This window comes from Monopterus albus, unplaced genomic scaffold (genome assembly GCF_001952655.1).
Source record: "Monopterus albus unplaced genomic scaffold, M_albus_1.0 scaffold93.1, whole genome shotgun sequence".
Classification (NCBI taxonomy): domain Eukaryota; kingdom Metazoa; phylum Chordata; class Actinopteri; order Synbranchiformes; family Synbranchidae; genus Monopterus; species Monopterus albus.
Window position 1 is genome coordinate 263,150 of NW_018127973.1, and position 9,969 is coordinate 273,118.

At 41.4% G+C, this 9,969-nt stretch overlaps 1 protein-coding gene across 1 annotated transcript in view; it reads right to left on the bottom strand.

Moving 5' to 3' along the window:
- LOC109964894 (discoidin, CUB and LCCL domain-containing protein 1) overlaps positions 1–8,496 on the bottom strand; it is a 12,916-nt gene extending 4,420 nt beyond the window's left edge. Inside the window, exons 1-14 of the mRNA XM_020608491.1 lie at positions 8,302–8,496; positions 5,686–5,907; positions 4,518–4,655; positions 3,311–3,362; positions 3,154–3,226; positions 2,942–3,075; positions 2,767–2,804; positions 2,295–2,486; positions 1,558–1,670; positions 1,245–1,419; positions 1,032–1,124; positions 737–830; positions 176–213; positions 1–84 (exon numbers count right to left, since the gene is read on the bottom strand). Of these exons, the coding sequence (XP_020464147.1) occupies positions 1–84; positions 176–213; positions 737–830; positions 1,032–1,124; positions 1,245–1,419; positions 1,558–1,670; positions 2,295–2,486; positions 2,767–2,804; positions 2,942–3,075; positions 3,154–3,226; positions 3,311–3,362; positions 4,518–4,655; positions 5,686–5,907; positions 8,302–8,404 (1,549 nt within the window). The 5' untranslated portion in view covers positions 8,405–8,496. The remainder of the gene's footprint in view (positions 85–175; positions 214–736; positions 831–1,031; positions 1,125–1,244; positions 1,420–1,557; positions 1,671–2,294; positions 2,487–2,766; positions 2,805–2,941; positions 3,076–3,153; positions 3,227–3,310; positions 3,363–4,517; positions 4,656–5,685; positions 5,908–8,301) is intronic.
- Between the last annotated feature and the right edge of the window lie 1,473 nt (positions 8,497–9,969).

The window sequence follows — 9,969 nt, forward strand, 5'->3', positions numbered from 1 at the left end:
CGTCGTGGACATTTCGCTCCAGAGGGTAGGAGATAAGCTCTGAATGGGAGCAGGGGAGACTCTTTGCTTCAAAACTCTGACAGCCTGAAGTATGTGACACGCAAACGCACATAGTCAGATGCTTTTTAACAGAAGATTGAAAAATACTGTAAAGTTTAAAGACCACTTGACTTACTTGTGGGTAAGGAGAACTTGATTTGTGAAACCTTTTTCCTGTATAGAGAAGAAAATGAGCACAAAGCATTCAAGTACTGTACTGTATATAACAGATTGCTTCTGAAGTGTGATATGACTACTGGAGCATCCCCATTAAGGCTGGTGATTAACTGAATGCCTCAGAAGTAATAGGCAAACATTATAATGGATTGTTACAGTCATTTTTTTTTGACAAAAATGTTGTACTATTTTTCTCAGATTCTAGCACCTGAAATGTTTTTCCTTGCCATACATCACTGTAAACAAATCTTTGGATTTTGGTTGAACAAAACAAGATGTGAAGGTGTCACTTTGGATTCTAGGAAGTTGTGAGAGGCATTTTGTCATTATATTTTTTGACATTCCATAAGTTAAACAGTTAAGCAATAAATGAAAAAAAAAAATCAGCAGATGCATAAATACTTATCTACATCTATAAATATATAGTGACAGCACTATTCAGCATGTTATAAATCAGTTTAAATTATAGTGTCAAAATGTACACAAAATAAACCAAAAAGTACATAATAAAATAGAATACCTTCGCTTCCACCATACTCCAGCCAACAAACAACAGCCGCACATTATCAGCCCGAGGACCACGCCCACTGCGACCACAACTGGCGGACTGGAGCCTACAGGAACACAAACAGGAACACAAGTGTCTGAGTAAACAGTTGTACAAGTGCGAGGAAGGAATGCAGGTCACTGCAATGTACACATGCTCAATGTCTACATTGCTTTTACTGATGTAACAAGTATCCCTCCTCAAATAAACTGGTAATAGTTTTCAATGTGCGCATACAGATGAATCAGAGGATGATACAAGTACATACTTGATCTTGTTTCCACTATAACTGGGCCCTCTGTGGGGGTGGGAGCTTGGCTTGGCTGCAGTGTACCCACATTAACTGTGATGGACACAGATTCTGTTGGACAAGTAGCAGGACAGAAATATTTAACATCAGGAATACTCGACTGCTAAACCAGATATGTGAACAGATGAAGCTGATTCTGAATAAACCAGGAGAAAAGTAGCTAATGCCTACTTCCGTCTGGGTGAGATCTTGGTGTGGCTTTGGCAAACGGACAGCCCAGGACTTGGACCTGAGCTGAAGCTCTGCCATGCCAGTTCAGCGGCTGTAGCCGAACAAACCGAGCCACCACGGGAGGAAAGAAACTGTTGAGAACTCTGAAGTGGCCATCGGTGTAAGCCTGAAACAGCTGGAAGCCATAGCAACCAAGTTACTTATTCACAGAGAAAACCAGGATAGACTCAGTTGCCACATCAGCTGTGTTGGACTGCTGGGGCCTCAAACTGAAACATCAAGTGAACATCAGTGAGTAAAAAGCAATGGGTACCTTTCTTTCTTTGCTGCGAGCACTTCTGTAAGGCTTCCAGTGCTTTCTGTCTTTACTGAAAAGAAGAATGTAGGACTCTATGTAGTCCTCATTTGATCCTGTTGTTATTATTCCTGAGAGAAGACAGCTTTTTTTTTTAGATTAACAGGTAAAAGGGGTTTCACATAAATGAAAGTCGGTCAAACATTTAAAAGATAAGCCTGGTGATAGTCTATATTTTCTTAGTGTCAACATGTCCAATTACAAGACCAAAACCTCTCAATTTTCCTACTTCCTTACCCAAGCCCACTGGTTCCTAGGGAATATGTAGACCCTTAAAGACCGGTTGCAAGTACAGTTTTATTTTTTTCAAAACAGCTGGGAACTGTAGATCTGAGCAAACTTTACTTAAAAAGGAAACAAGTGTTTTGTGGAGTATTTCTAGTGGTAGATTAATACACATTTAATGCGCTATTGAGTATTCCCAGGATGGTGCAAAAGGGCCTGACTACAAATTAATTACTGTGGCCGTGTTCATCTTAATGAAGGAACATGTGACCCTAAGCAATTTTAGAACAAGAATGAAGCACAGAGTGCATCAATAGCACAGAGTAATGCACTTCTGTGGACAAGGCTTTGGCTATATTAGCAACATTGGTTCAATTCAAGTGTTTTCATTCACCAGACTTATCCTTTAAACAATGTAATTAAAGGATGTCAATAGGCATATTTTTCCAAGCTATTTAATTTTTATTTACCTTTAATAGTACTATTATCACTTAGCTCCAGCTCTACCCATGGGTTTGGATCATTACTGTCTGCTGCCCAGGATAGGAAGTCATGGCTAGAAACCATGTTTCTGGAAGGCCAGAACCTTCTGTGCTCTTGACTGTTGTTGTTCCGGAAAGATGAGGCTTTTAAACCAGAAACAGCTAGGACATTGTTGCATTCTGTTCAGAAGGCAAAGGAAGTGTTTTTACATATGGCAACATAAACCACTTAACTACAAATAAACTATTTTTAACTGCTGACACTTTGTTGCACACATTCTGTTCACTGCGACAAATTGCATAAATCAAGAAGACCATGGAGAAAGGCATGGAAACTTATGGACACCCACAACATTGGCGGGGGAGACACAAAAATTGGAATCCTGATAATGTGTTACTTGTAGTGAACGGGTTAAAACATGCAAAGCGTTTAATAATAAATACTTTGTGTGGCTCATACCTTGGCTGAAGAGCAGCTTCTTTTCAGATAACGATCCCCTGCCAAAAGAGGACAACTGAAAGGTTAGTACTGCTACATAATCAAATACAAATCACTAAAGCAATTTGGAGCTAATCGGTAATCTCTATGACATTACTGTGCAGTCTCTCATTTTGAATACAATAATGGCACACACGTTTTAGAAACGATTCCATTAGCAAAGGTGGATTCATAGAGCGTAAGACTTCTCTCACGAGTCACAGTGACACGACCTCCCAGTCTATCAGCCGCGGTTCCAGCATGGACAGCGGACTTGCACAGGACTGATGTCTGTAATAAAGGGGAAGATATGATGTGAATTGAATGAAGCCTAATGTAGCGCTGCCAAATGAAATGTGGTGTACTTACATCTCTGTAGCCCTGCTCAGAGTTCCCCCACACATCCCCTGTGACATTCTTACAACCGGCAGGGCAGTACACACTGAGAAACAGCAGGATAATATGTGAGAAACACTCACAGATCTACTGAAACAGCTTTTCTTATAGACAGAGGTCAACCACTTACGTCAAACGCTGCGAGCTAAAATGAGATCCTCGTTGTAAACAAGAAATGAGATCTGTAACAGCAAAACAGACAAGGATATACTCAAATTCAGAATAAGTTCAAACTTTCTTAAATGGCATGTATACTGTAGGTGGAGCTAAATGGTATGGTGTGGGACCCAGTATTTCAGGCTTACATAACGCCACTTGCCATTCACTAATCCACACACAAACAGAGTCTGTGTGAGACAGTCTAGCACGCTTGGAGCACGCCACATGAGGTGATGAGCGGTCATCACTGATGATGTGACCAAACCCTTTGTTACTGGGACTTTGTCACAGTTCACAAATACAGCAAAATGGTCCTAGTTAACAGACAGTGGTTTGTACAGCTGAACACAGTCTTTGCTCCAGACATTCATAAACAACTCAGGACAAAAACAGGAAACTATGATACATTCTGTACAAGACAGATGACCTCATCCAAAGGAAGCTCTCTGAATACAGACTCACATACATACTAAACACACAAGTATTGAAATGATACACAGCAAGAACATTATCCTAGGTATCACTTTGTGATTAATCTAAGATACAATAAACATAAAATTTGCATTTTAATCCCTAAATACAATACATATGGTACAATCTGTTGTTGCACTGGTGGAAAAAAGGGTGATATATCTTTGGACTCGATAGCTGCTAAATCAACAGGACCTGGGCTGAGATGCTTTATGGTGACAAACACATGATGCGAGTGGGCTTGCAGTGGTTAACAGGCCGATGAAGAGGAGGGGGGAGTGAAAAAGAAATCCAGCCACTCCAAATGTCAGACTGAAGCCTGAGGCCTCACACCATTCAGTCCTGAGAGAAGGAGTCTGACTCCTGCTTTCTGAGCAAACACGCCAGAGCAAAGATAGCGATGGAAGATGAATGCCAATAAGCAGTGACTCATACACACAACCACACACAAACTCGCAAGTGCAAATACACAAGGACAAATATTCACAGACGCTAGTGTTAAAATTACACCAGTGTAAACTTGTAAATGAGCACACTGTAGAAATTCATTTCAACTACAAATCTCACATTTTCACTTTACAAGCACAACAACAACTGTAAAAATAGCTGATAATAAACATCCTTCATAAGCTTATGATAACCACTCAAATAATAATTACAAGTTACAAATAGCTGAGCAGCGCAGTTCCAGTCAGAGTGGATCATACCTGGATATTGGTCTGTGGCATATGACAGTAGAAACCCTCGTCCAGAGTGGTGTGGGCCTGACTTGAAGGTTACTGTCACTTCATTGCTTTTAAGTGTCACATTTTTCAATGTCGCATCAAGCTTCCCACACACTGGACCTGTGAACACAAACTACATTTGTAAAAGTTCCCAAACACAAATGCAATACATCTGCCTGCACACTACATTTCTTGGATTGGGAACACATGTATTTCCGCTGCTTAATAACAGATGTAGATGATTAAAGGTGCTTTCGGACCAAACAGTTCTAGGGATTACCCTGCTGGGGAGCTCCCCTAAGAACTACATACCTTCACTGGCTGTTTGCATTTGCACCACCAGTAGGAACACTAAGCCAGCTGACTGTTAGCCATTAGCCAATAAGCTCACAACAATTTAACATATGGCGACATTATATTACCAGAAAGTATTTTCTTTATGAGGCTTACGTTGGCAAACTGCAGCTCCCCATGCCACTGGTGATGGCATCTGATTCGCTATACACGGCTAACACAGTTTTTAAAAGATGACAGTGATGCTGCAGTCAATGTACACATACATCATTCATGGAGCCTATTGCACTTGGAGAGTACCTACCATGAAGTAGGAACTAAAGACATCCCTCAAAATGGCATTCTAAGAACTATCATCATTCTCAGTTCCTCGGACACAGAAACAACGGTCATTTTTCCAATAGTTCTAAAAACTATCATAAAGTTCCTCTGGTCCAAAAGCACCTTAAGTCAGTCTCACCCACTAATGGATTATTGTATAGTGAAGAGCAGAGCCATGTCACATGAAAAGCTGAATGTAAGAACAGCTACATGGTAAAGAAAACAAAATAAAAGCCAGGTTCTGTGGAATCCAATAGTAAATACAAAAGGCAGCCTAACAGAATGTTTCTACCTCGTGAATCCTCAATCCCTTGTTTTGTTGTGCTGTCAAATTTTTATGCCCTCAAGACACATTACACCTGGTTGGAAAATGTGCATGTGTTGTGAAACTGGATTTATCTCTCTTGTGTATGTGTAAATGGAAGGGCATGCCCTGTATATTCCATGAAAAAAGAAAGTCATGAGTGTCTATCTGTAATGTCCAAAACCCCATTAAACAGAAAAAACCTGAAGTACATTTACAAACCAAGCTTACCCAGACTGGGTTTTCCATTCTTGTCTGTGATCACAAGAGAGCCATTGCTGCAACCTGGGCTGCTCTCAACATCAAAATCCCCAAACAGCAATCGCAGTGTTCGTCCCTCTGGCGCCCGAAGCCTCCAGTGACACCAGGTGTTACTCGGGTAGGTGCCTGGATAGTTCTGAGAGGCCAAGGTGCCAGACTCTGGGCCCAACAGAGTATGTCCACAGCCATTACCTGAAATCATGTAATTACAAAAAAGCCGACAAGGTAAACTGATTAGGGACAGTTTCATTCCAAAAATGAGATGCTGACCACTTGCTAATGAAAAAGCTCTAACTCATTTTTGTAAAGTACAAACAAGTGGTCATGATGAAAATCAGTAGTACAAGGGCTGCTACTAACTCTGTTAAACATTCGGTCTGTAAAATGTCAGAAAATGGTGAAAGATGAGTTTTCTTGAGCTCAAGATGACATGTCCAATTTTCATGCTTTATACGACTAACAATCCAAAAGGTGCTCAGCTGAGCAGAAAACTAAAACAATGTTCACGTTTGTTGCACTTAAGTTTAAGTTTAACTTCTGTAATGGCTGCGAGGAGCAGCTCAGTCTTATTCAAGGCCAAAATCACACAACCACAGACAATTTGTCATTAATTCTATTAATTCCATACACATACTATGAAGGGCTTTGTCAATGTCCCATTTCAGGCGAGATGAGTAATAGGTCTATTCTGAACATGCAGAGCAGACCAGGGCATGTTTATACTCCTGTGATCATAACTGTGAAATGAGAAAACTGCCAGTGAGGGAAGTGAGAGAAATGGCAGAAAAATAGATTAAAGGTTTATTCTTATTGATTGATCTTATTATGAATTAGTTTCCTCATGAGCACTATTTTCCTGACTGTTGATTCATTGCACCCCCTGACTTGTGGTTGCTGTGAGTAACACTTCATCTGGAACGAAAAACACAAATATTTAGATTGCTTAAAATCCCCGTCGGTCACAGAAAATAAATGAGTCAATTCCCACAGTGGTCACACAAAGATAAGTGCTGCAGGCCCGGCAGACTGAAATCCTACCCCCAAAATGTCAAGTGGGGACATGTTCCGAGAATGGTCAAAACATGAAAAAAGGGCCCACTCAAGCCAAAACATATTCCCTGGCCTGATCTTCCATATAAGGCTCCTGGAGATCCGCTGAGGGGAAACCAGAGGATAACCTTTCCCTCACCCTCTATCACACACATCCTGCATCACCCCCGTCATCCCCCTACTTCCCGGCAGCTCTTCAGCCCCTTATTCCATAAACCTTCAGATGTTATTGCCTCTCCTCAAGTCCCCAGAGGATTCCTTGGAAATGCCACAGCGACATACTGTAACTGTGTGCAACAAAGCATGGATCTGTCTGTCACCTTCTGGTGGGAGCCCACAGCGTGGCAGCAATTCTGGGGACAACGTTCTGGGTGGCTGGCAACCATCTCCTGCTCACTGACACTCACTGATTCTTTCACTTACAGTCTCCAGGCCTGTCTGTTTCTAGTTTCATACACAAAGATATACATGCCCAGCCTATAGTGACTACTGCTCTGACCAGTTTAGAATACTTAGAAGGTCAAAGTGGAGTTGAGCTGAGACAGCAGATGGTCAATTTAAAGCACACTGTTAACATTGTTTTCCCACTTGAGGCTTTGGTGACAGGTCCTTACAGGTCCACACAAGCAGAGAGGATCTTCACCTGTGCTACCTGTTACTACATTGCCTTATCCTGTTTTGTGTGTCAATTACAACATTACATGACAGAGGCTGAAATGTTTTCCTCATACCCTGGCCCCGCCAAAGCTCTGCATACTTACCAGTAAGTAAAATGTGAATCAGAATAAATAACTGACCCTGGACTTAATCATCTTCCTATGTGAGGAAACCAAAGACCCAGAGGCAGACAAAAACAACAAACAGATTAGTGGTATGGCTGAGAGTCATAGTCTGCGGGTCCATAGATTGTTGTTGTATTTGTCTGCCCATGTGTATGGTCATACTGTGAGTCATACTGTACATGTATTGGTATTGGGGTGCTTTAGTAAGGTAAACAGATAGCTGGCATCTGTAGGTAAACACTGTCAATGGAAGAAAATCCTACCATGACATCTCATAGTCAAACCCATAGTTGACCTATTTAAATTTGAAATAGATTGTTTAGCCACAGACCTAAGCATATCTCAGACAAACATAAGTTTCGTGTGGTTTATAAAATCAGAATGGATGTCAAAGCTGTCAGGAGCTGTGAGTTAGCCTGCAAACTACAACATGGCTAGCTAATGATAAAATTAGTAGCTGCTAACGTAAATTCAGTCAATATAATGTGCAGTTGAGATAATGACTAGGATGCAAGAGATGTTTTAAAGTTTAAAAGATCACTGGTGCTTGTCGCACTTCTGACAGTGTTTTGAACCATTTTCCTACATGCAAAAACATACCACAAAGTTAAAATAAACTACAATTAATTGGTTCCAGATGCTCATGACCATAAGGTAGCAGGTTAAGGTTAGTACTAGGCTAACAAATGTTTGAAATAAAGTCTCTCGTCACAATCTTTATCAGAAGGGTCAACAAAATAGCTTCTTTTCTTACCCTCCTGGCCGTGAACACCTGCGGAATACAAGCTAAAAATGATCCAGAAACCGACAACAAGAGACTTCACGGCATCCCCGATGTTTTCGCGCTTTGAGAGCATGATTTCCAGGGCTCTGCGCAAAACAACAGAAATCAGCCCCAATAGCTTGATGTTCTGACTTCAGTACAAAGTTAGAGTACAAAGTACTGGATAGTCACTATTGGCCACGAGACATAAAGTCGACTTCTCATTGGCTTTCAGTGAGTGTCAATCAAAGAATCCCGAGCATTCCATTCTGAAATAGGGGTGGGCTGAGATGTAGGTGTGTGCTGATCTGAGACCAGTTAGTTGCAGTGACACTATGATCTATTCTGGTTTACAAAGATGCCAATACTGACCCTGAGCCTCAGATAGTTATATTCTACAGAGGAGGCTATACATTCAATAACAGAGTCAGGGCTGAAGATGCTGCGCTCAAAATGCAGTAGGTTAACATTTTGAAATGTTCATTCTCTGTGCCTTATCGACATACCCGTTTTCTCAAACTAAGTACAAATCCTGCCACCCTCTGGTGAAATGCAGGCAACAACAAAAACACAACTGCGTTTACTGCCGCATAAACAAGCCAACAAAACGAAGTCACAATAAGTGATAACTGAAACAACGAAGTGTGTGCGTTGTCTAAAACCTCCGCGAGGAAATCGTCCATTTAAACATTTTCATTGTTTCCTTTGGGATAGCCTAGAAAACATGTTTCTGTACCTTAAAGCTTTCAGCCTCAGTCACTCAACCGAGCAGTTTGCTTGACTGCTTTGCACATCGCGTGCGAACAAACCGCTTCTCGTGAAAGCGGGACAAGGGACAAATGCTGCCTTCCCTGCAGGAAGTGTAGCTGCATGGCGCATCCTCTTGTCCCGGACTGGCTGGCGAAGGGTGATTTATCGCCTGCTTTAATACGCTGAGTAAAGCTGTTACAATATTACGGTAGCAGTTTGTTTGAGTTTTAGCTTTATGTGCACCCTCCGTGGAGCCGGAGCGCACGCCGCCCCACGGTTGTTGGCCTGGTTGCCGCACCTGCACGCGTCGCCCCTAGTGGGTGAAGGGGGGGGGGGAACACACGCAACTACCAGTGTAGGAGTTATCCAACAAAAGCTACTTGATGTGGCCTAGTGTGGAAAATGTTGATCTGTTTGTGGTAGTCTGCTCTTCACTGCATGGAAAGGTTGTCTGTTTCGTTTCTTTGCCATGAAACAATCCTAATGGACAGTCTTTAATTTTTCCTCCATTACTCTCTGTCGCCAAGTGTATCTATCTAGCATCCCGGCTGCTGCCTGTGTAGGACTGAACGCATATGGATATAATCATATTAGAATTAACGCAGTGAGTCACCATCCATTATTATTCTGTAACTATGTTTACCGAGAAAGTAATTTATATTTCTTATTTAATCCCTAATATAGTAGTCCAGTGGACAATATATTCATATTTGACCCATATAAAAAAATTATGAGCTTTATATACATTTGTCAGGTCCATGAATTTCACAGAGCCCAGTATTGATTCATTTATATGACACTTGTATGGTAGAAATAAAACTGGCTTTCATTGACATATATGTGTATTAACTAGCATCCCTGCATACATGTGTGTGATCTGGATGTTAACATGCAGCCCTGTCTGCCTGT